General features: G+C 39.8%; 1 protein-coding gene and 1 non-coding gene across 2 annotated transcripts in view; one reads left to right on the top strand and one right to left on the bottom strand.

Moving 5' to 3' along the window:
• arhgap15 (Rho GTPase activating protein 15) overlaps window positions 1-27,502 on the top strand; it is a 317,810-nt gene that overhangs the window by 221,824 nt on the left and 68,484 nt on the right. The window contains 1 exon segment of the mRNA XM_007896359.2: window positions 721-798. Coding sequence (XP_007894550.2) covers window positions 721-798 — 78 coding nt within the window.
• On the bottom strand, window positions 3,279-3,351 carry trnat-ugu. Its single transcript has one exon. It is a non-coding gene; the product is annotated as a tRNA-Thr (tRNA).

Below are 27,502 nucleotides of genomic sequence, written 5' to 3'. Positions count from 1 at the left end.
TGCAATAATATCCCAAATGCGATGGCAGACAATTTGGTAACACTGCAATTTGGTGACACTACATTCCCCCCCCACCCCTCTAAATGATAGCTTTATTGTTTTTTGTGAAGTATGAGAGGACGTATTGTATCACCCGTGTATTTGAATGCACAAGGAATTTGTTTAATGACAGCTATGGAGGCTCTTCAGTGCGGACACATATTCAGAAAAGTGTGTCATTAAAAGAAATTTGAGATTGCAGTTAATGAGTTTTCTTTTCAGTGTTTCATCTTTTCTCTTCTCCTCTGAAACATAAATAACTACATTAGAAAGTATCAACCATTCCATTGTGATATTAGTCGCATAATGGCTAGCAGTCATTAATAAAGTATACCAAACATGGTGCAGATTTATCTTCCTTTACAGTGCAGTTCCCCTCTTGTTATTTTAACAGTACTTGCTTGAATTGAGCTTATGTGTTTGATACCTAAAGACAGATTTGCCTTTTCTAAGGTCAGAGACCTTGGTCAGGTAAAATTAACAGTATTGGATTGATTTGGTGTAAATAGACTATGAGATATGCATTTACAGATGACTGAATAGCTAAACATGTATATGCAATGTCAGACAGCAAGTTTGGGAAGATGTAATTGCTCTAATAAGGCTGCAAGTTCAAGGACCACGTAGGAGAAAATATTGTAAAATTTTAATTTAATCATGTACCAACGCTTCTTTTGTCAGGTTTGGATGCTCATGGCATTTACAGAGTGAGCGGCAATCTGGCTACGATACAGAAACTGCGATTTGTGGTGAATCAGGGTGAGTATTGACCGATGCAAGTGTGCAATTGTATTCCCGTCAGCCTATCCAACTGGAACTAGGGAGGATTTCTTTCAAGCCGGCTCCGACTCCATTTTCCCTATATGCAGAGAGCATGTTGCGTTTAATGTCGGGTTCGAAATGCTTTGGAAATTGATTCAGATTTTCAAAATGATCCTTTGTCGCTGTCTGGGGATATAAAAATAATTAACCTTGCATTTGATATAGCGCCTTATCACGTCTTCGAAACGTCTTAAAACGCTTCACAAAATATACCATAAAGTTTAGTGACTGGGTGTTTTGTGGGCGAAACGTGCAGCCAATTGCACACAACAGTGTCCCACAAACAGCCGTGGATTCAGTGACCACATTATTATATATTTTTTGAGGGATTATTACCCCTGGAAAGCGATGCGCCAATCGACTAATAAGTGGGTTCCTACTTACTGCTAAGTAAACAGAGGCGTGTGTGTGGTTTAAGGAAATTTGCCTAAGCTTTCATTCTGCTCAGGAACCGAACCCGGGTCCTCTCGCTCACTCGAACGCACTCACAACAACAACAACATCTTGGATTTATAATTCGTCCTCCACGCCGGACGGCATCTCAGAACGCTTGAACTGCGCTAACCACTGCGCTACACGACTATATCCTATATGCTTTTTTCTCCAGCACTGAGGAAAAGTGCTGCACCCTAATTGATTTTTTTTACACTGCAGTCACTCTGTATTTCTCCACATGTAACCTTCCATGTCTGTATACTCACAGGCCCTTGCAGAGATACAGTTGCACTCTTCATGATCTTTAGCAAATCACAACGACAACAACTTGGGGCCTTTTGTTTAGGGGAGTGTCTCAAAGCTCTTTTATAAGTGGAAGATGGGGGTGGAAAGGAAGGGGTGAAGGATTAGGCAGAAGACGGTAAAAAAAAGAGAGAGGTTTTCACGTAGGTTTTAAAGGCGGAGAAGGTATTCCAAAAAACGGGGTCAAAATTGGTTCAATGTGTTTTCATTTGTTTATTTCTTGAATATTACAGTTGCTCTCATTTGAGTTCTCATTTTCTGTATATAAATCCACCTTTTTAATGCAGCTCATGTACTCTACTAAAATACTTTTACAGCCAAACAAGTACCCAAACTGGTCCAACTCCGTAGAGAAGTTTACTCACATCAGCAGAGTCTTGATTCTATTTGGTTACTTTCTTTCATTTACATGAAGCCTTGTTCTCTTGGAATGCAATGTATATCTGTCACATATACTTACGTACTGGAATCAGATCACTAGGATCAGGGAAAAGCACAAGGATGTGTCATCTCACGCTCTCCCTCTGGAATTCTGCTGGACTGATTATCTCTGGTCCCATTGCATGAAATTGGATGGCAGGCACAGAGAAACTCAGAAAAAGATGAGAAGATGGCAAATGAGTGGAGTTCTGGGAGACTAGCCTGATATATATATATAATAATAATCTTTGCATTTGATACAGTGCCTTACCATTGCCTTCGAGACATCTCAAAACGCTTCACAGATTATACCATAAAGTGAATTGACTGTATCTTTGTGGGTAAAATGCGGCAGCCAATTGCACACAGCAGTGCCCCACAAACAGTCGTGGATTGAGTGACCAAATTATTATTTATTATATTTATTTTTGAAGGGATTATTATCCCCAGAAAAGTGGGCACTTGTAGGATTATCTTTTTGGTGAATTACTCTCAGTGCCATTGCATCGTTACGCCAAGCATAGAGTTCAAACACAAAAGAAACATATGCTTCACCTTGTTTTATTCTTCAGTAAAATCCACCAAGTGATGTTTATATTGATGGGAGTGAAGCCACATGGACCGATGAACTGAAAATGCACAGAATGCCACATCATGGCAATCAAGCTAAAATCCACATTGAAGCTAAAGGTGCCCACCTCAGTTTTGGGGACTTATGACAAGATCAATGTCAATCATACTATACCACTCACAATCAGTGAAAATATTGCCAATACCACACCAGTGAGATAGCACTACAGAATGGTGCCTTGCTCACCCCTATCTCTTTTTAACCAGGAAACATGGTTGAGAGTCCTGGGCTTATTTAAAAACTACAGTTTGATGCTGTGATGGGAGGATGATAGGGTGAATATTCTAGAAGTATGAGATCAAATGGGCCGAAAGGGTCTTCCTCATACGAATTTCTCTTGTGGTCTAGCCACAGCGTCTTTTGTTTTACCGCCATTTATATAATATAATCCTTGCATTTCATATAGCGCCGTAACACGTCTTCGAGACATCTTAAAGCACTTGACAGAATATACTGTAAAGTGAATTGACTGCATATTTTGTGGGCGAAACGCGGCAGCCAATTGCGCACAGCATTTTTTTGAAGGATTTATTGCCCAGGAAAAGTGATCCGCCAATTGACCTACAACCGGGTTTCTACTTACTGCTAGACAAACAGGCGTGTGGAGTAAGGAAACTTGCCCAACATTTCGCCCTGCCCGGGAATCGAACCCAGGTCTCTCGCTTACACGGCGAGTGCTCTAACCACTGAGCTACAGGACTCCACTTGCAGCTGGATTTAACCCGACGCCAGTAATCTGTCATCCAATTTGTAGCGTAACAACAGAATCAAGCGTTGAGGTCGGCTTTGCTGGGTGAACGAGCAGGGATACTCCAGTTAAAATGAGATGCAACTCACTGAGGATGTAAGTGACAGGGGTTAGCATAACCAGTAGTGCTAGAGCCCTTCCATTTGCTTCTGTTTCCTGTAGTAAATATCTGTTCTGCTTTGTTGCACTGTCAAACATAGTTACACAGTGCCCGTGAGTAATGGTGGATAGAAGTCTGAATGGACTCTGTCTCTTATATGGATGCATGAGTTTGAGAGTGAAGGAGACATACTCTTTCCCAGATCACAACATACTACTAGATGGTAATCTTTCTTCAAACGGAGATTATTTTATTTATCACTGCATTCTATTTGCCAGACGTCCTGTTTCCTTCCTCCTTTCCACTACCCCCTCATCTCCCCTCTCCCTCCCACCCCCATCAGCAGTGAACCCAACAGAGTTTAGAGCCACCTTGGCAGAAGCACACACATTTTCTTTCTGACAGCCACATGTTAAAAGATTAGATGGATACAAGAACATTGCACCTTTTAATGCTCTCATTTTCTAACTGTGTTTGGACATTGTTTGACATGACGGTCTCCAGACCACACCACAAATCCCGTTGTTTGCTAAAGCAATCAGTAGGTAATATTTCACTCCGAAAGGAAGTCGTCCTTAATTGTCTCTACATGCGCCTGGTTCCAACCAGATTATTTAATGAATCTATCACAGGCAAGGAATTTTTTTTGGATACCATTATGTACTTTTAAAGTGTTTACTGCCAATACTAATTTATTTCTCCATATGCAGAGCAGCACATCAATTATTTCATCATCTGTTTCCACAGCGCCATGTATAAAACGCCTGCCTACGTTGAACTGTTTAACTCAACTACCTGATAATTGCAGTGTTCAAGGAAGTATGACACAAGAAAACCTACTTATGCTGACTTATTGGGAATCCGGCAGCTGGGTAACATAAAGAAGGGGGTTATTATAAACTTTAATCTATATATTTTTCTCTTAAGATAATATCTTAATGAATGCTTGAGCAATAGAAAAAGCACAACAAGCATACTTCAGAACTTTACTTCTTTGTGGAGGAATTTTAAATATGCATTTTGAAAAAAATATTCGAAGGATAGTGAAATAATGCTTGCTTCACCACTTCACAGTGCAGTAATTTCCTGCAGCGAATTTATTCGAGAATATCAGATATCTTGGGTTGAGATACCTCCTCTGATCTATCTCAACGGTCAGATAAGAGTCATACTTCCTATGCTCTCAGTGGTGAATCACCCCAATTTTCACAGCGAACTGTCTTGTATTTTTACAATTTGCATTTGATACAGCACCTTATCACATCATTGAGACGTCTCAAAGCGCTTCATAGAATATACTGTAAAGTGAACTGACTGTATATTTTGTGCTGTGAAATCCCAGTATAAATCTGACTGGAGCCCGTTTAAATAGTAGGTGTTTTGGGGGCTGATCCTCAATGATCCAGCAATGTAACATCGTGGGCACAAATTAGTATTGTTTCTGTTCTAAGATTATATATAAAATGGTCCCTTAACAACTCTTGATTGATGAGGGAGATGATCCCTGACATTTAACATGCAATTTCTGAAATGCTTACTTCAAACCCAAGAGATTTGGAAATAAAACCTAGCATTATTCCTCAGGCACGAACAATGATAATAACAATAATCCTTGCATTTAATATGGCGCCTTATCTTGTCTTCGAGACGTCTCAAAGAGCTTCACAGAATGCACTGTAAAGTGAATTGACTATATTTTGTGGGCGAAACACAGCAGCCAATTGCGCACAGCAGTGTCCCACAAACAGCCGTGGGTTGGGTAACCAAATTATTTTTATTTAATTATTTATTTATTTACTTATTAGAAAAGATTATTTATTACGTAGAGCAGTGAGGCAGAGCAAGCGGCAAGGGGCATGGCTGAGGGAGGTGGTCTCTCCATCAAACACATACACACGACATGTTGTTACACACAAGACAGCGATTGAGTGTGATACAGAATGGTGGTGCCGAGTTAGTTGGGGGTGGTGACAGGGTGGGGTGGGGAACAAGTGCAATGGGGACAACTCCACTGGGGACAGGGAATGAGGTAGCACATAGGCAAAGAAATAAAACACACAAAAAAATGATCCCACAATATCAACATTGACACAAATGATAATGACAGAAGTGAAACGGGGTGTTGTGTTGTGCAGCCCCTGCAGTGAGGATGTTGGTCAGTTTCAAGCGTGTTCAGACCGAGCGATATCAAACAAGTTTCTGAATTGTTCGGAGGTTCCCTGAGTACTGTTTGACACTGTCAAACCAACTGGGTTAAAGTGATTCCAGTTCTTATCACAGTCTTGATGGTTTTAATCGCTGATCAGAAAAAAAGCATTCCACGACAATTACTTTAAATGTTTGCCATCCTTGAGCTCGAGAAACAATTATTGTAGTATAAGTGGAGTCTTGTAGTTCAGTAGTTAGATCACTCGCCTCACAAGCGAGAGGACCTGGGTTTGATTCCTGAGCAGTGCGAAACTTTGGGCAAGTTTCCTTACTCCACATGCTTCTGTTTACCTAGCATGTAGGAACTCAGTTGTTAAGTCGATTTATGGATCACTTTTCCAGGAGTAATAATCCGTTCAAAAATGAATGAATGAATGAATGAATGGAACGGACGAATGAACGGACGAACGAACGAACGAACGAATTAATGAATAGTCGCTCAATCCACAACCGTTTGTGGGACATGAGGAGCATCGTTTTAACAAAGAGAGTGGTGGGAGTGTAGAATTTTCTGTCACAGTCAGTTGTTGGGTGACATCTATGTGCACATTGAAAAAAGGCTGGACATGTGGTAAACAGAGACTAGAGTTGAGGGTTATGGGAAGAAACATGGGATATGGGACTAGGGATAGGATCTAGGATAAGCAGCCATGTGGAGTAACAACCCCAGCCAGACCGGATGGACTGATTGGCCTGTTTCTGACCTGCACCTTTTAGGAATCTATGAACCTAAAAGATGGGATCTGGTTGGAGGACTAAACCCTGGTTTTGCTAAATCGTAAGCAAAGCAACATGTGGCTTATAATGGCAATATAATGCTGCTAGGCACAAGTTGACAATCTTGATAGGGTCTTACAAAGCACGATCTGACCTTCAGTAGCAGCTGCTGATGTGGCAGTAGCGGCCGTAGAAAAATATTTACACCAATCTTAATCCTAAATATCAGATCATTGCAATGGGGAGTTTCGAAAATGACAAAAGGTCAGCTCTCAAAAGTAAGCTCAGCTCCTGAAACAATGGAGACCAGAGAATGAAACTCACCAGTTTTAAATCCACTTGTCCTGGTTGAAAAGCAATCAAGCGAAAATGCGATGAATTGCAAAAATAAAATGACTCATCTGACTAACAAGTTAAATAGGAAACAGATAAAATCGACTCAGTAACTGACTGGAGGTAACTATTTAAATTAATCGAGTCAATGAAATGAATTGCTAGGTCACAAATAAGCATAACAAGGTGATGACAAGAGGTAAATTGTGATTGATGCCATGTAGCAATATGTATATAAAAAAAAGTTAGAACGTTAGGGTTAGGCATTAGAAGGTTAAGGTGACATAAGAACAAGCTATAAACCTAATCGCTCTTAAAATGGAAAAAATTGAGCGAGAAAGCACCAGGGAAACGGATAGACACATGATCCCTTATGAGGTATAGGCAGGATGACAATCACTTCGCGACTTCTGGCCCCTTTTCATCCAGTCAGCAGGAAAAGTTTCAATCATTGGAAAGGTCCAAACTTTTGGCGTGACTTCTTACATGGCGTGAGGTATATGTGGAAGGAACATGATACCAAATTGCCTCCCTCCACAAGGGTGGTGCCAATTTAAAATATTTTTTTGATTGAATAATAAATGTGTCCGTTCGTCCCCTGTTCCCCTACCCCGTCGCCAACATATACATTTTCTTCCGATTCAAACCAACTGTAGTCACTCTTAATGTTCTTCACTCAAATAAACTCCACAAACCGTAAACAAATGAATACACTGCTTCAACAAAATGACAGCATGAAGATGTTGTAAATGAGTCCATCAAATCTCGTCCCATTTATTGTGAAAATGGTAGATTAATTAGGTAGGAGCCAATTACATTATTTGAAAACGGTAATTACACAATGTTTAATTATTCATTTAAATAACAATTTAAACTTCATTAAATAATTTAATAATGAATAAAATGTTTTGTCAATTAATTGTTTTTTTGGGGAGGGGGGGAAAGAGAGAGAGAGTGAGAACACCAGGGAGAATGGCAGAAAGTCAAAAGTCTCTTAAGTGCTATTAAAGCCCATGTGGTGTGTTTAACAAGGATTTAATTACACAGATAAGTGAATACACATGCAAAAGTATTGGTATTTTAAGTGATATTGATGCTATCTTTCAAACTACCGACAGCAGTAAACTGAAATCCATTTATTTCATTTTCTTTTGGTGTAATATTTTACAATTATAATACTTTGGAGAAGTGAAACACAGTGAATTAAGTGAACAATAATGAATGTGAAAATGTATGGATCCCAGCACACTATTGGTTTAATTTTAAGATTTTAGCATTATTTAAGTTAATCGTGTTGAAATTACATCTATACTTTTAAGTCAATGGTTCCTCCTCCCTCCTTCTCCCCAAAAAATCAACTGGATATGTCGACACTCCAACTCATCCTTAAAGAGAAATATCTTTAACATAAATGCAGGATAATGTTCATCTGAACAAACCTGTTCAGATGAACGTTAAAGATCCTACGAAACTATTCAAAAAGAGAAGGAAGTTTATTTTGGATGTCCTGGCGAACAATCATCTAGACAAATTGATCAAAATGCTTAGTCAATAAAATAACTCCTGTGAGGTGCTTTGAGATGTCCTCCAAATATGGCTATACCAGATTCAAGGATTGATCATTCAATCCACAACTGTTTGTGGAACACTGCTGTGCGGAATTGGCTACTGTATTTCGCCCACAAACTACACAGACAATCCACTTTGCAATATATTCTGTGAAGCGCTTTGAGACGTCTCAAGGACATGATAAGACGCTATATCAAATGCAAGCATTATTATTATTCACTTCATAGTTGATTGGCAAATTGGCTGCCAAGATTGCCTACAAATATACACTTCAGAGGAATTACCTTTGAAACACTTGTTTCCGATGCTCTACACTCTATATTAAATGCAAGGATTATTATTATGATTATTATTGAATATACCAAATACCCACTGAAGTTATTAAACTAGCCATTGTCTTTGGTTGTAGCAGTTTGGTAGTAATTACAATAGGTCATATCCTTGTGAGAAAAATAAACCTACGTGATTTCATGAATTAATCTGCAGTCATTTCACAACATGAAAATATTATAATATTCCTGAAAATAGGTCATAAAGAACAGAAGGTAGCTAAAGGCAGTAATTTTATAATGGTTTAAAAATTTCATAAATTACCATTTATTCATATTAATCATTATTGCAAATGCTTAAATGTGGGCGAGAGAGAAGTAATTGTAGAATTTAAGAAGGAAACAGTATCAAAGTCTTATGTTTGAACTTAGAACCATAGAAATTTACAGCTCAGAAAAAGGCCATTTGTCCCATCGTGTCTATGCTGGCTCTTTGAAACAGCAATCCATTCAGTCCCATTTACTTGCCTTTGTAACAAGCTCCATGTGGTAATCATCACATCAAATCTATTCTGAAATGCTCGAATTTCAATCAATGATACTCGACTGGTTTTAGCTCTCAACACCTAAAAAGAAATAGAAATCTTTGAATTTGATGCAGCACCCTTCATGTCTGGATGACATCTCGAAACGTTTCGGAGGATTTACTGTAAAAGTATACTGACTGTACTTGTAGATGAATGTGGCAACACAGAGATGTCCTTCCTACAAACAGTCATGGAGTGAATGACTTTTTTTCTCTCTGGGGAATAGTTAGCCAGGGCACTTCCCCAGCATTGATTTGGAGTATGAGTCTAGACAGTATGTTCAAAATTCTGTCATATTTTTGCCCACAAATATACAGTCAATTCACTTTACAGCATATTCTGTGAAGCTCTTTGGACCGTCTAGAAGATGTGAAAAGTGCTATATCAAATGCAAGAATTATTATTATTATTATTATATTGCCTGAACCCACAACTTTCTGACTCAGAGGCTGATGTTTATGTTATTTATATTTGTTTAATTTATATTGAATTTACTTATTTATTTGAAACTGTGATTAGACCACATATGCTCTAAGCGCATCGTGTCCAATTCTGGTCTGATAAAATGAGTACAGGTCAGATTTGCAAGAATGACACCAGGGCTGGCAGGTTGCTGCTTGTCAGGATAAACTGGATAGGTTGGGCCTTTTTTCACTAAAGATCAGATACTTAAGGGTGGTGGTGGGGGGGGTGGGTGGACCTAATAAAAATGTTTAAAATTATAAAAGGGTACAGTAAGGTTAACATAAATAGGCTGTTTCTACTGGCTGTGGAGTCCGTAAACAGGCGACACAAACATAAGAGTGAAACCAGACATTCAACAAAAGATTTGGCAACAACAACTTGTATTTATATAGCGTCCTTCATACAGGGTAGCATCTCAGTGCGCTTAAAATCACGCAGAAGGCAGTGAGATTGTGGAACTCACCGTCTGAGGGAGAGAGGAATAGAAGGGTATGGGAGGCAGTAAGGATTGGGTGAAGTATTAACTCCAGCATGGATTGGTTGGGCTGAGTGGCCTGGTTCTGTGCTGTATATTCTTTGTGAAGAATGCTAACAACTGAGCCTGGCAGACACCTGGTCTGGTCGTGTGACTGCTGTATTGGCAGTCTGCATGCTGTGGAGCTGTGGATTTAGCCCAAATGATAGTGCCAATTCATCTCACAGGTGGGCCGTAGTTTGTAACTGACATGTATGCACTGATGGGTCATAAGCCCCCAAATAGAATCCAACAGCAGCTGAATCGCTGAGAATGCGAAGAGATGATGAATGCCTGTGGGTGCGAGGGCGATTGACCAACCATTGGTATTAGTAGAACTGTGGCTGAGCAAATAACCGCATAAGTTCAAACCACACAAAGAGCATCAGATAGGCTACAGTTGCTTCAAAGCATGTAATGTAATGTACACTTAAAGATGTTCCCTTTACCCCATATTTTTCGCTGAGGAACATGCATGGAAACATGGCTTGATTGTTGGGATAGACACAACAATGTGAAAGGTGCAATATAATTCTACCAGGAAATTTTGCAAAAATGTTGTACAAATACCTTTAGCATATTCTAGAATGCACAAATCGTTACGTCATGGAAATAGTTATCATCTGATAAGACCTCATGATATCCTTGCCATCAACTCTATTCACCTTGTATTCAAGCGCTCTAGGAGGCCGCTATATAAATCCAAGTTGTTGTTTATTTGAAAGCATATTTTAGCTTGCATGAACAAGGTTTATTTGGTTTTAGTTATCTGGTGCTTGAAATCGTAAGTGAGACTCTAAGTGAAAATTGACTGCTGAGACGTCTCAAAGCGCTTCAAAGCATTTTATTGCGAATTGCAATGACTGTGTATTTGTAAGTGAATGCGGCAGCCAATTTGCGCACTGCACTGTCCCACAAATAGCCATGAAGTGAACGACCCATTTTATCTGGAGGATTGTTGGCCAGAATACCGAGAGAAACTCCCTTCCCTTTTCGAGTCGTGCAATGATATCTTCAGCGACCACCAGATAAAATTGATCACTCACTTCACCCGGGGACTTCACTCTGATCCAAACCACTTCCGATGCAGATTGCCAGGAAAACAAACAGGAATTGTTTTGAAGGAATCCTATTAAGAAATACTGCAAGTTAGACCCCAACAGTAATCTTCCAGCTGCCAGATCAAGGATCTGAACAACCCTTAAATAATAAAAATAATTTTTACATTTGCTATTGGGCCTTTCATATCAGGAGAACACCTCATAGAATTTCACTGTAAAGTGACTGTGTATTTTGTAGATAGCTAATCTATTACACCAAAAACTAGTGCTTAGTGTGTGTTCAGGTGGGTGGGGTTTGCTGAAATCATAACAGTCTAGGTGAAAATTAGCAGCTGAGATGTGTCAAAGCGCTTCAAAGGATTTTACTGCGTTAAAAAAAATTCTGTGTGTGTGTGTCTGTGTGTGTGTGTGTTTAAACTTCTACCAGCCAATTGCAAGTATATATATTATGCAAACATCAGTCTGTACCTTCAAATAAATGCATATATTCCATTCCAAATGACTGCAATGGCTCCTGACTAAACATAGATTCCAATTGCTATTACATCTCTTAGGATGCTTTGCTGTTATTTTCTTCTCCTTTTCAATGAAAGTAATATAAATGTAAGATGTTTTTCTTCTGCCTTTTTAAATCATTTTAAATGCTTTATAACAAGCTTACATCACCCATGGGAACTTCTTTCTTGTGATTTAATGGCATCTCCTCTCGTTTGCTTCCTGCGTTCTGAGGCTGCTCAAGCAATGCCTCCCCATTCTAGAGAGCAGGAGAGAGATGAGACAAAACTCTATGGAATCAGAGATAGGAGACTCTACTGGGGCAGAGTATATCAGCTTATATTCTGATTTAAAAATAGAAAAGATTCTGACAGAAGTCCTCTTGAAACAAACTCTCGTAGACCAGTAATAAAAAACTGTTAAGCTTATTTCTTAACAAAAAACGTGATTATAATAAAAAAAGGAGTGCAAGCTATGTCTGAATTTACTTTGAGGCTCACAAAACTCCAGTACCTGACAATAATATGGGGTGTCAACCTAGACTGTGAAGTCAAAGTCCTGATGTGGGGCTTGAACCCACAACCTTTTGACTCTGAGGCGAGTTTGCTGCATATTTAGCCAGGCTGACATCTGCAAGAGCAACCCAACTGAGTTGTGCACAGTTTGTGGTTCTCTTACTTCTGGACCACAGATTGTAGGTTTGAGTCCCACATTGGGGCTTGAGCTTCTAGTCTAACATGAAAGTCAAATGGAGGCTCTTTCGGTTAAGACTTTAAACCCAAGTTCAATCCTCTTGTTTAGATGGACCTTAAAGATCCTAGGATACTATTCGAAAAGAGAATAGTGTCTTCTAGTGAGCTGACCTGGAGGGGGCAGTGGAAATCCACACCAGTTGTCAGTGTTTAGTTACCAACTGGGTCGAACACATGTAATGATTATCACTCATGCTAATTATCACATCACGTGTACTTTGGTTTATCAGGTTAATGGTCCTTTAGCCTGGGAATGAAAGAGAACTGGCTGGGATAATTAACAGGACAAAGCTCAGATGGTATATTAGTGGCTACATGAGCAGATATGTTGCAATATATGGAAGGTTATTTTGAAATATTACACTAACTCTCTCCCAACATGGTGTGTATGAGCACATAGGGAATGAGTTGATATGTTGGTAGATATCCAGGAATGAAACTTAATATTACACTGCACTCAGCTGTCCAGCTTTGAGTGGTTCACAGCAAAATATGTCTCTCAATGCTCGCATTCATTGACACATTTCAGGACATATTCCAGGACATAATGTGGAGTCCTGTAGCTTAGAAGTTAGAGCACTCGCCTCACAAACGAGAGGACCCGGGTTCGATTCCCGGGCATGGCGAATCATTGGCCAAGTTTCTTTACTTCACATGCCTGTTTACCTGGCAGTAAGCAAGGAACCCGGTTGTTAGTCGATTGGCAGATCGCTTTGCTGTGGGTAATAATCACTTAAAAAAAAAGAAGAATTTGGTCACTCAGTCCACGACCTGTTTGTGGGATGCTGCTGTACGCAATTGGCTTGCGTTTTGCCCACAAAATATACAGTTAATTCACTTTACAGTATATCCTGTGAAGCGCTTTGAGACATCTCAAAGACGTGATAAGGCACTTTATCAAATGCAAGGAATATTATTTTTTATTCCTTGATGCATCTTTTACTGTGAATCACTCAAAGCTGGACAGCTGAGTGCCGTGTAATATTAAGTTTCATTCCTGGATATCTACCAGCATATCAACTCATTCCCTATGTGCTCTTGCCCCATGTTGGAAGAGTGTCAGTGTAATATTTCATAATAACCTTCTGCTCATTGTAAGTCAAGGATGTAGACTCATTTCTGCTCATGTCGACACACAGAACATCTTTCTTAAATGGGAAAGTAGATAGCAGAGGTTTAACGGACATTTCAGCTTTTACTGCGACATTTAATCACATTATAATTTGCATAGAATTTGTTATGAAAGGTGCAGATTTGGCCCCAATAGCAAACTCATATAAATCAACGATCAGCGCAATATTTCACAGAAATCTTCCGTATATGCCACAGGATATATTTGATCCACACCTTTCATTCACCCTCTTAAAGCATTCGGAAAACATTTGCAAATCTACACGGTGAACCTATTACATTTTGTTCCTTTAGTGCTCCTTGCTCACCGGGAAATTGATAAAACAAAGCCATTTATAAAGGCAGTAAATGATGTCGGAGGAAGATACTTACAATGTAAAGCTTAACTGGCCCTGTATAAAACCTCAAGCTGTTACTACTAAACTGTCACCTTAAAATAGACATTTATTATCATATAAATATAATTGTTTTTTGTAATCTAATCTTATCAGTAAAACTGAATTCATATGTTAACTGTCAAAGCAGATCTTTTGTGCAAGATATATTAATTCTGCTGTAGAACTAATTCCCATTTCCACTGTAACAGCACAGCTGCAATTTATTCCACCACTCTGTCATTTGTTTATTCTGCCTGTTCCCACTGGTAGTTTTAATAGTTTTTCAGTTACGTGCAGAAAAAGGGTCATGACAACTGATGGACACTATTTGTTTTCAGAGAAGAGGTGCCAAGATTGGGGGAGGGAGCCATATGTATAGTACACCCCTCTGCTAAGTCTGTCTCCTTCATTTGTTTTCAAGCAAATGTGTCAGACTTCCTGTCAGTTTAACTTTCAAGTTAAGCACCATTCCCGTACTCCAGACTGGGATCCCATCTTTATCATAATTCAGGAGACTCGGCTGCTGCAAATAAGAAACACACCATAATTAGCAATTGGCAGCGCACACTGTAAATCTGTGTGAGTGCAGAACGATTTGCTTACATTGTTGCTTTGTTGACAAATGACGCTGTACATGTTAATGTTCTTGAAATGTCCCCATTGCACCTGATGTGACAATAAATGTCAGCCAGCTGTATGAATTATGGAAATAAGATTTTTGTTTATGAAGGTATCTGGGAAATTTATTTTACTGCACGTCTGCTGATGGATTTAATGTTCGGAGCTGAATTGAAAGGATTTGTAGTCATTTTTGTGACAGATAGAAACATTCAATAAAAAAAGACTTCCTTTATTTAAGCAAAAGGACATTATCCTTGGGATACTTTTAACTCTTTTCATACTGATTTATTTTCCATGGCGTTTTAGAGCTAATTAGGCTGGCTTCTTCCTCATCATTAAATATTGACAAAAATCTGGACTTGCGCGAATGCCAACCATATTCCTTCGGATGAGATGGTAAACTGAGGTCCCCATCTGCCTCCTCTTCAACTGAACATTAAGTATCCCATGCCACTATTCGAAAAGAGAAGGGAGTTTCTCTCACAGTCCAGGCCAACAAGCCTCCAGATAAATTGATCATTCATTTAATCGTCTGTCTGTTTGCAAGACTCTGCATGCAAAATTTGTAGGCGTTTGCTACAACCACAGTCACTTTCTGAGACAGGAAATACCATGAAGTACTTTGTTTTTTTTCTTCTTGGTTGAGTCAGTTCTGCCCTACATCACGGTTGGCTTCCTTGGCCACAAAACGCTGTGGGTACCACCTAGCCTGCGGGAAACAATGCTATCAGCACCCCCATCCATGTCTGCTTGTCTGCAAGTTTACAAGTTGCCACAGTAAAGGGAATAATCCATTTTATTAAGTGTCGATTTTTTTAATGAACAAATGTTTTAAGTTTAAGTCTTCTCATTTTTGCAATCTAGGGCCAGGAGTTTATAATAATAATAGTAATCCTTTCATTTGAAATAGCACCTTATTACATTGTTGAGACGTCTCAAAACGCTTCACAGAATATATTGTACAGTGAATTCACTGCATTTTGTGGGCGATTTTATTTTATTTAAACCACATAGTAAGTATTTGCTTTATAATGCTACTTTTTTAAGTTTACTTTAAAACCCCAAAACACTTTATTTGACACGGGCGCGTTTTTCTTTAAGTGAGAAAACATCTTTAAGATGAGTCAATGTGTGTGTGAATCTGGCTCAGCTTGTAGCACTCTCATCTCAATCAGAAGGTTGTGTGTTCAAGCTGCAGATTGGGACATAGAATTCATAAAATATAAGATGACACTCCAATGCAGTGCTGGGCATGTGTTTCATTGATGGAGGTGCCATCCTTTGAACGAGACAATAAAACAAGGTACCATCTGTCTGTTCAGTTGGACATTAAAGATCCCATGGTACTATTCGAAAAGTGAAGGGAGTTTATGCCAGTGTCCTGGTTAACAATCCACCAAATAAAATTGATCATTCACTTCATGGCTGTTGTGGAACATTCCTGTGCGCAAATTAACTTCCAAAACACACTTTACGGTATATCCTGTGAAGCACTTTGGTACATCCCCCTGATGTGAAAGGCCTTATATCAAATGTATAAGGATTACTATTATTATTTTTTAACATTAACACCCATGGGCAATGTGAAAAAGCAAATGAGTATTTAATAATGAAGGAACTTTGAAGTAGCAAATTTCATCAGAACAAACTTCTAACAGGGACCTTTGAATAACAAAATGGGACTTTGGGTGTTTGACTCACCGAAACAGCAAGCGAACCCTATTGCTTTCTTTTGGAAGATGGGTGGTGAGGGGGTTGCACAAAATGAAGTTAACCTAGGATTCGAATTGACATATCAACAAAAGGATAAAGTTTGCGGCATTTGATTATTACAATATGAAATCCCACAGATTTCACCCCTTAACGCACTGGAGCTGTGGCTTGCTCTTCATGGCATCAAAATTACTTGACCTGAATTAAGCTCCCTCAAAGGCCTTGTTATCATGCAGTGCTCTCATCATATTGTTGTCAGGGAGTTAACGTCTCGTTCTTTGGATAAGAAGTTAAACCGAGATCCAGCCTGCCTATGTTAAAGATTCCATGGCACTATTCGTAAAGACAAGTGAGTTTCTCCCAGTGTCCTGGCCAATAAATCCCTCAAATAAAATTGTTCTCTCACTCCATGGCTGTTTATGGGACATTGCTGTGTGCAAATTGGCTGCCTCATTTTGCACACAGAATAACACAGGTCACTCCATTTTCCATATGTACTGTGAAGCACTTTGAGACATCTTGACTACATGATTAAGGCCCTATTTCAATCACATAGAGTATTATTGTTAGAATTAAACCAGAGACCAGAAATTCCATTTGGTCTTAGAATGCAATAAAAAACTTCCAAATTAGATTTAAGAATTTTCCATTTTTCTAAGCAAATCTCAGAAATCTGAGGCAAGATGGGAAAATCTGAGGCACTACTCGAAACTCAGTGGAACTTTGGGTTTCAGATGCTAACAGTGTCAAGGCACATTTAAGGATGTTCCATCTTTATTCACCAGTTTATTCACCGAGTGGCTGTTTAGAAACTGGATTTGTGATCAGCAGAACAGATTTGCAGATTGGATTCGTCATCAGAAGTAAAGAGATTCAATAAAAAATCCTATATTTGAGACACAAAGTTATTCAATCACCATGCATAAGGGGCCTTCCCAAGAAATGCAGAGGAGAGCAATGGGGATAATCCCGAGTGTTAGAGCACTTAACTATAAGTAATGACTAGATCCTCCAATTATGAGAGAAAAGGATTCAGAGGGGACCTCATAGAGGTGAATGAAATGTTAAATGGGATTGACAACGTAAAAGCCAGAACAATACTTTTGGATGTACCAAGACAGTAGGACAAGAGACCGTAGGTTTAGAGTTGCAAAGGACAATTTAAGGACAGATTCCAGAAAATTTTCCTTTATTCAAAGGGTAATTAACGACTGGAATAGGTTGCCACAAAGTTCAATGGACAAAGTTAAAAGCAGCTTGATGCAGCGATTGGAGGATAGTAGGATGGATGTTCTGGAGGGATGAGATCAGATGAGCTGAAGGACCTCCTTGTGAGTCATCTAGGCATCACAGGTCCATCAATACTGCAAGCCTCCATAAGGCACACTGGCTTTGGAAAAATAGAAGTTGGGATTCCCTCCAGGGAGATACAAATTGATAATAATGTCAGGTTTGAGTCATTTTTGCAACGTCTGGCCTCTTGAGGCACATTTCGTTTGCGCTGGCCCATATCATGGCTTGGAGGAATTTCCTGACAAAGTTCAAATCAGCAAAGTTAAGCAGAAAATCCTGTAAAAGTGATGCATTCCACCACCCTATCCACTGAATGATATTACTCAGAAAAAGTCCCAACTCAAACATTTGATTTCTAATCACAATAGGTTCCTGCATCACTCGCAACCTTTATTTTCCCCAATTCATTCAGAATCAGTACAATCTACATCATCCATTATCTCCATGAAGCTCACTCCAAACCTCAAGTAGTACATCTTCGCTGCTAACTGATATTTATATGTCAAGTTGGCATTGCTATACAGCTTGAGAGGCAGTGCAGTGCAAAACCCTGAGTGCCATGTTCCAGATATCCCCTATCATTAAAGCTACAGCTTCTCTTTCTCAGGGGACCTCTAACCAGTTTCAGGTTGAAAAAAAATCATTAAAATATCAATAAAAGAAGCATTAATTCAGTTTCTACTGAGGCGTAATAATTCCGCTTAGAATTGAAAAAAATTCTGAGCACACTAAGGATGTGTGGATTTGACTCAAGCCTATAATAGACGGGTTCCGCCTCTCCTCCTTTCATTCATTATATTTTTCTCTCTTAAATGGGAATTAATTAATGCTTTTTATTTCCATCAGGGAGGTGCTATTTCTTCACACAAGGTAACTCCCCTTCCTGTGAAAGATTAACCTGAGAAAAAATATCAGCGGTTCGATATCAAAACAAAATTATAATTATCCCCGCATTTGATATAGCGCTTAGAGGGCATCTGAAAGTGCTTCACAGGATTTGCTGTAAATCAGTTGTATTTGTAGGTGAACACAGGAGCCAATTTAAGCACAACAGTGTTTCATAACCAGCAATTAAGTGAATGATCATTGTTTGATTATCCGAGGGATTGTTGGCCAGAACACCAGAAGAAACTCCCTTCTCTTTTCGAATAGTGCCATAGTGTCCATCTTAACAAGCAGACTTGACTTCAGTTAACATCTCATCCCGAAGGATGGCACCTCCGAATAGGCAGCACTCCCCTAACACAGAGTCAATCCTTTTCACACCCAATGTACACACACACACTTTCCTGTAAATGTCTCTTGACAGTAATCAAGAGCAGGAACCTGAGCTGATTTTTCCTATAAGTAACCCAAGGCTCTAAGGTGAATTCCTTAGCCCACACTTAGATCAGCTAACTCAGCACAGACCAGCATTTGAACCTGTGATCTTCTGGCTTGTATGGCCTACTGTTGTACGTGTTGCTTGTGCTACCCACTAGATAATTCGAAGAGCTAGACTGGCTGCATACAAGGTAAACAGCTACCTGGTAAATAGGGAGGTAATTGGAGTTACTACTAGAGTTTCTTTAATCTTGTCCAATAAGATCAGAAAAGTAGACAGCTCATTCAATAAACAGCTGAATGAAGACCCAAGGGCCTGGATAAATTTGCCTTCTGCCTCTCTAGTGTCAAGCTCATTCCTATTGCATAAGTTGCGAGCACATGAAAATCTTTACAACTGACTAACAACTTTTTTTTATAAAGAGAAAAAAACTTTTCTAAATCTCAGAAGAGTACAAATGTACTTTTGCAAATGCCTTGGTGTGCAGAGGAGCTCCTCAATTTGCACTTTTTTCTCTAAAAGATTTCAAGAATGTTTCAAAGTTCTGCAACTGAACACTTATTTAATGGAACGAAAGCCAAACCACGACAAGTGGTGGGAATCCTCTTATTTCAATGGACCTGAAGTGTAACTCAGAAGGCATCACTCTTGCCTAGGGAGAAAGTCTTTAACAATAACAACAACAACAAATTACATTTGTGTGGCACCTTCCACGTCAGGGAAACAAGAAGCTGCCAAATATTAAAATCGTTAAAATGAGAATTTTAATCCACTTTCATATTCGTCTGCACATCCTTGCATTTTAGTCTTCTTCTGCGGTGGCTTTTATTCATTTTCAATGAGATAAGAAGCCTTTGCCAACCAGTCATAAACTCAGCATTAAGGATAAAAAAGTTTCTTCGGGTCATGTGCAACGACCGGCATTTCCTGACAGCCTTTATCTCTTTACATAGACGTCGAAACAAGAGCATTACTGTCTGTGCCCGGCATTGGGAGTCTCCTCGGGCAATGAAGAAAAATGCTTTTCTTATTATAGACCAAACTCATTGCGCATCAGTAAATATATTCTGTGGAGCACAGGCAGCACTTTGTTACAGCACAACTGACCGGCAGTGAAGTAACCTGCTCTGAGGCAGCTGCGTACCACCTGTAGGGAAAGTCAAATTAGGAAGACGTCTTGCTGATCTGGCACTAATGCTTTTTGTATTGTTGTTTGACTTTTTTTTCTCTTTCCCCCCCACCCCCCCTTCCTCTCTCCTTCTTTGTATCTTTGTTAACTGTAGGGGAGTTTGGAAGTGCATTTCTTTTCTGTTACGTTAAGAGAAAATAATAATAAAAATAATAATAATCCTTGCATATCAAATGCAAGGATTATTATTATTATTCTCTTAATATTTCGGAAAGCAAAAAATAAAGTGAGAAAAGGATGCTCAGGTTGAAAGAGTTTTTTTTTCAAAAAAAAACTTCTTCCACACTCAAAACCGAGTCAGTGTGAAGCAAATGGAAACCGTATGAAATTGAAGCCTGTCTTATTAGTTTTTGTGAGTCCTTCTTAAAGGGATGTTTATCATCCAACGAGAACTTAGTGGCTTCACAAGCAAAAAAGGGCAAAGTTCTCTCTGCAGTTTTGGTGTAGAATCCGTGATACTTTAAATAATTGTGACATTTGCATTTTATTTTACAATGGCACTCAGCAGTAAAACACCTTTGGTAACTGCGCAGAACGTAACACTTGTCCACCTGAGATCTCCCGAACTGTACAGAGTTTGACTTGCGGTTTCAGGACATGTTTGGAAGCTTGATTAAACAGTCAGGTAGGCTGATAAGCCGTCAATACAGCCTCAGCCATCAATTATAACAAGGCTCTACTTCATTTGCTACTGAGCAAGTACAGTAGAGCCTTGTTAAATTGCGGTAGTTGAGGGTCAATAAAATTCCAACTTGTGCTACAACGGGGCACATTCATTGATCATTGCTTTTGCACGTGGTCACAGAAAGATAGCCCATTCCATCCACACTTCAAAATGCCAACTGGCACACAGAAAACCCAAATAACTGGCTTCTGGGGCATTAGGATGACCTCTGCCATCAACTCATTTGTGCTGTGTTTGTCCTGAAGAGGACTGTTTCTCAGCTCTGTCTGAGAAGTGCAGCAGATTACAGTGATGAATGCCCCTGGTATACCTGTGCAGTAATGCTATGTTCTCATTGCTGTGGCTGTAACTATCTGAGCCAGTGAGTGTAGTTACTTTTGGCACTGCACAGGTAGATTTGAGAACTGCTGAAGTAGCCGTCATATTTTATTAGTAAATCACTACGTAAGCTGTAATTATAATCCATGCATTCAATACATGTTTCACATCAAAATGACTCAAAACATTTCCCTCAATTTTACTGTGAAGTGCAATGACTGTATTTATAGGTGAACCCAACAGTCAATCTGCACACAGCAATGTGTCATGAACAGCCATGATGTGAATGATCAATTTTCTTTAGGCTGCCTTTTCAGATGGACATTAAAGATCCCATGGCACTATTCTAAAAAGAAAAGAGAGTTTTTCCCAGTGTTCTGGCCATCAAGCCCCCAAATAAAATTGATCACTCACTCTGTCTGTTTGTGGGATGTTGCTGTGTGCAAGTTGGCTGTTGGATTCACTCTCAAAATGTGCACAGTCATATCACTTGACAATATATGCTATAAAGCAATTTGAGACATCTTGACAACTTGATAAGGTGCTGTATCAAATGCAAGGGCTATTGTAAATATACTCTAAAACAAAGACTTCTCAATTGGCTATTTTTATCTGTGGTGGAAAGAAATCCTTGTATAAAAAGAACATTTATTGGTAAATCAGTTGTGCATTTATCAGGTTTCAAGCTTATAGTGAAACAAACTTAAGGATTGATCCTGAATTGCATAATGAACCCTAAGATATTTTCCAGAAGCTGAGACTGGTGAGATAGCACACAGTGGACATCTTGCTTTAACATAGGAGCCGTTCAATTATTCACTCCTTGATCCCGAATGTAAGTTTTGCAATATTTCAGCACATTTTGCCTCAGCCTGGCTGTTAAATATAGTATGCATCAGTTCCCATTTTAAAATGTAGCTTTCCATCAATATTTCACTTCGAAACAGCCATGGCCCCATTTGGAGTCTGAAAAAGAAGGAGCAATGAAGCCTTCGGAGTTAAGTAGGCCCATCAAATTGTTTCCTTAGCATTCTGGTCAAATTCGCTGTTCTCTTTTTTTTAAAACGAAAAAATGTGTTTCAAAGTTCACTTTTCGAGGAAACTTGGAATATGTTTTCTCATTTACTCCAGGCAAATTATCTGATTTGGCCCTTCTCTAGCCTCGAGGTTACCATGTGAAGAAACACTGCTCTTGTTGACAGTACTAACACAGGGAAAGTTGCAACAAAACAAGATAGCAGCCCAACATAAATCATGATTAAGGAGCACAAAAACCTGCTTTCAGTCAAGCGGTAATTCATTTACAGCCAGAATGGATATGACTTATCCACCCATTTTATGAGTTTAGGAATGCAGTAGTCTTGTGATTCTCTGGGTTATGGCAGCTGACTTCACTGAATTTGCACGCACCAGAATTCTGACACTGGGGCACCTTGTTTTTTTGTGGTTCATTCCTCATAGAGAGCGAATTGTACTCCTCGCCTTGTACTGTTGAAGAATACCNTTTTTCTTCCTAGCAGCTGCTTTATGAAGTGGAGAAATGCCACTTTAGCTAATGATGAATGATGCTTGACCCCAGACCTGTGGCGCTGAATTTCATGCAATGCTAAATTAACATGAAAGGCCCGAGACATGCTATTTCCATTATGCATGCAGCAAAATAGAATCTTGTTTTGCCATCCGATAGTGTTAAAGTCTGTTCATTTCATTTACCGCTTGAGGTAATGCACTGGAAAGCTGTGATACAGTAGGTCATGCACTGGATTTCTATTTAGTCAGTGCATAATAACAATTTTTTTTCACAAGGATCGGTACGGTAGCATCTTCCTTTCAAGAAACCTGTTGCTATCGGAATATTCTGAATTGGGCAATTTGCCCTGTGTCTGACATCTTTTTTTGTTGTTGATGAAAAATGATGAATTATACAAAGCGACATTAACTGGAGGTGCCAACACTATTGTAATCTGTATTCAAATAGTCAGGATTATAATCGCTTACTAATTGATTTGCTGGTTCCCTCTTATATTGAATAGAATGATTATTTTATCCCTTGATTACTCTGTTGCTTTCTCTTGTCAATGGTATAATGCAGGAAGGATGAGGAATTTAAAGGAGCGTAAAAGAGAGCTAAAACAGCAGTCTACAATGCACTGCTTGTGAAAAACAAAGCTCTCTTATGCTATAAACCAGTACAGTCCCATGCCATGTCTCTTTAGAGGGTTGTATAACCTTCTGAGACACCAAGCAGTATTTCCACACAAAAATGTAAAATCGTTCTACGTTGCAAGAATATTCTGAATTCGGAAAGACCTTCGGCTCTGTACAGTTCTGCAGCTCTAGCTCATAACACACATCTTCAAATGACTGTGGCAATCCACTTTACAGATGTGCGAGATATCATTTCATTGTTCACGAGCTGGTTCTGCCTGACACACACACCCATTCCAATTCTATAGCCCTCCCTATGTGAAGGTGTCAACTGCTGAAACATACCTGTCTTCGGACGTCCTCCTGACGTGAAAGGCGCTGTACAAATGTTAATGTGTTGTTGCTGTTGCTTGATCAAGTGATTCAAATGCAGGTCATTTTGAAACATTAACTCTTTCTTTTCGGCTGTTCCCACTTTTTGTTGGCCTCTATAAAATTTGACAGTAGATCAGCCTAGGATTCAATCCAGGCACCTGAGCAAATGTTGGATGATCTGAAGAGCCAAACACAAGAAGTGACCAGCATTGTTTCGGTTAATTTGGATATCTTACTTGGGAAGAGGGCTGTGGGAGGCAAGTAGACCTTCTCCCTCAATGGGAATTGAAGAGTAATTTAACACATATCAAAGATCATACATATCTGTGGCTTAGCACGACTTTCTGAAAGATGCCCTTAATACGAGCAGAGCTGATTTGGGAGGGAGCTATAAGTGTGCAGGTAATTACACTGTGGAGATTTGAGAATGGCTGCAACTGGGTGCAAATCATGTTTCACTTTCTGTTCTTGTTACACTGAATCCAGGAAACCAGATACCAGACATGTTCACCTGACAAGAATATCTGTCACCTGAGACACATAACATGCCTGGATGAGACTGGCTAAGTCCCCAGCTGCTGTCTAAAATTGAACCAGACGCAAAGGAGATTAATGTTGCTGTGACCTTTACATGGACAGGCAGTGCATAATTTCTAGCAGTGCTAGACTCAAGGTCCCCAGTGAGCTCATGACCAAGCTCTGTCTCTGCCTGGTTATTGAACCTCTACTTTTCAATGACTCGTGTGTATGTTTTAACTGGAATGTTATTCTGAAATAGGTGGCCTTTTCTCATAGAGAAAGGAGAAGGGAAAGGAATCAACAGCTTGCACCTTCCCTATCCACGATATGAAACAAAAGCACCCATTTGCAGTGGAGTTCGACATTCATCTTATTTGCAGCCAAATAAAGGTCGTTTGACCTGCTTAATCTTTCGTTCTTACAAAAAATTATTATTTGCAAATCAGCCGTGTTCAACCCCAGGAAACAAATTACAAATGTATGGATCACTTTCTCCATTTGTACAACAACAACTTGCATTTATATAATGCCCTACACACAGGGTCTGTCTACATTTGAAGACATAATTGAGTAGAAATTGCACCTGGATCCTGATTTGCTCTATTAACGTAGCATTTTTGAAAAGAACACACCGACAAAATTTTATCCCTAACACCCGCAACCTAAGATCAAGTCTCCACAAATATATTGTACAGCAGATTTGCTCAAAAGCACCTTTCACAGACCCAGCACAATTCAACTAAGTCAATTCAGTATGCTTTCCTCAGTTAGGATTCAATATATTTTCTTGCTTCAACCAAATAAGATTTTGGAGATAAATTGAGCTATTCCACAACCCGTATCCTTTGTTTGTTAAGCTGGCATGTAGCTACTATTGCTAGCCACTGGTGAAGCAGCATTGTACAACTGTTTCACCAGAAAAACGCTTGAGTTTAGGAAGTTAAAACAACAACAAAAAATTGCATCTATATAGCGCCTTACACATCAGCAGGACGTCTCAAGGCGATGGATAATGAGGGTTTTGCATTAGAGCTGTGGGTTGGGATCAGAGAGGGATAGAGGGCAGAGGGTGGAGGAGGGAAGATGACCGAAGGCACGATTGGAACGTAAGATCTTGAAGGACTTAAAAGGTTTCCTTTGCTGAAACGTGTGTCTTGGGATAATCCCAAGGGTTTGCATTCTCTCCACCATCCAGGTGGTGAGAGTTAGCAGGAACCAAAATCTGGAGCGTAAATGCCAATTATACCAAAGCATGTGATGCCACCTTCATCAAGTGTACCATCTGCTGTGCCTAGTCTGAATGAAGTACCTTAGCGCATGGAGAGCTTGATAATGTGGGATAGAGTTTTGCCCACAAAATACACAGTCAATTCATGTTACAGTATATTTTGTGAAGCGCTTTGAGATGTCTCAAAGACGTGATAAGGTGCTATATCAAATGCAAAGTTTATTATCATTATTGTTACGATAGCACTCTAAAATGTAGTCAGCAACACTGCTCTTAACCTTACCAGTGGAGTCCTGTAGCTCAGTGGTTAGAGCACTCGCCTTGCAAGCGAGACACCTGGGTTCAATTCCAGGCAAGGCAAAACCTTGGGCAAGTTTCCTTACTCGACACACATAATAATAATTCCTCCAAAAAAACAAAACAATAATAAATTGGTCATTTTCAATCCACGACTGTTTGTGAGACACTGCTGTGCGCAATTTGCTGCCGGTTTTGCCCACAAATATACAGTCAATTCACTTTACAGCATATTCTGTGAAGCGCTTTGAGACGTCTAGAAAACATGAAAAGCACTATATCAAATGCAAGGATTATTATTATTATTATTACCACTCCCCTCATTCCTTCAGTGAGGATCACACCAAGTCCTGACACTAGCACGGACCCTTCTGTTACCATAGACAGGAAATGGCATTAATTCTGTGCTTCTGCACACAATATGTGCTGATCTTCAGATCCGATGGAGTTAGGAATGGGAACATTCTTACACAGGTACGGAATGATCCAGTTTTGGTGCACAAGATAATCTGGAACCTAATTTGCAATACTTTCTAAAGGGGTTGGAAGTGGTAATCCTAGTCTATCTCAGTTGGACTGAGAGCCAGATTGGGCTCGGTGACTTCCAAAAAGCCAAACTTGTGAAGCAGGAAAGGTTGCAGAGCAAAACACACCATATTCCCCCGCAGTTTACAATCTTGTTCCCTCCTTTTAATTTCTACACTTTGGCCGGCTTGGGGGAGAAATAGCTAACCCTGACCCGAGCTCCGAGGCCAACCAAAGTGAGCCCGAGTGAGCCCGTTTAGGAATTTTGCAAGTTAGCCTGCACGCCAATCAGCAACACTACTCCACATTGAAAAGTTCCTTGGAGGAGATGTTATACTCCTTCACCAAACGCATGTCTGGTTAAGGTCAAGGCTGATCTTCCAGGTAATCCCAGCTGCACTCGGCACTGCGGACATCTCTTGGCACTTGTCTCTTTGGAATCTGCACAGTGTCCGCCACGTACCTGATCAAGTGCAGGCAATCAAGAACTGAACTACAGTCAGACTTGGCTTCTGCTGTAACCTTCCCCCTTTCTCCTCTTCCCACCCCCCAAGCTGGATCTCGTCTTAAAATGGAGGCTGCAGACAAGGGTTGCCTTTATTCCACACAAAGTCAGCACATTTCCTCCCAGCATGTTATTGACTGCGGGCAATTTGCCGCCTAACAAGATTTCCCCCCACTTTATAATATTGAAGCCAGAATCAGCATTCAGTTTAGAATCGGGTTTCACCCCCACCCCACCACACATCCCGTCCAAAGGAATAATAAAACACAAATGTTTTACACTGCAGTGAAGTGGAAGGGATTCATCTGTTGGTTTGAAACAGAATCAGAGTCCACATGAAAAGTCAGGTTGGGGGAGTGGGTCTAAAGGGGGTAAGTTTCAAATTGACTGAGGAGAAAATGAAACAGATTGTTTCAAAAGGGACGTGTAGGGGGTGTGACACCATGGTGAGAATAAACAGCTCAAAGTAGTTGACAGACTTCAACAAACTGAAAACCCCTGTTCTTTAAAGCGACTGTACGCCACATTAGGCCTCAGGCTCTTGATGTCATTGTTCAGCATTGACTGTTCTGAACAGACCCACTAGGCTGTAGTCAATTTAAATTAAAACCATGTAATGTAATAAAGGAATACTCCTGAAGTGTTTTCAATCAAACAGATGGGGATCTGGAACGGGACAGCGTGTGAATGGTTCAGTTCAATGATTTAAAAAGCTAAATTTAAACAAGGGGTGATGGTGGTGGGGGTGTGTGGGGGGGGAAGGAAGGCGGGAGGGAGACTATTATT

The sequence above is a fragment of the Callorhinchus milii genome, unplaced genomic scaffold (assembly GCF_018977255.1).
Source record: "Callorhinchus milii isolate IMCB2004 unplaced genomic scaffold, IMCB_Cmil_1.0 Scaffold6, whole genome shotgun sequence".
Taxonomy (NCBI): Eukaryota; Metazoa; Chordata; class Chondrichthyes; order Chimaeriformes; family Callorhinchidae; genus Callorhinchus; species Callorhinchus milii.
Note: the sequence above shows the minus strand (reverse complement) of the source record. Positions and strands in the feature narration are given on the sequence as shown.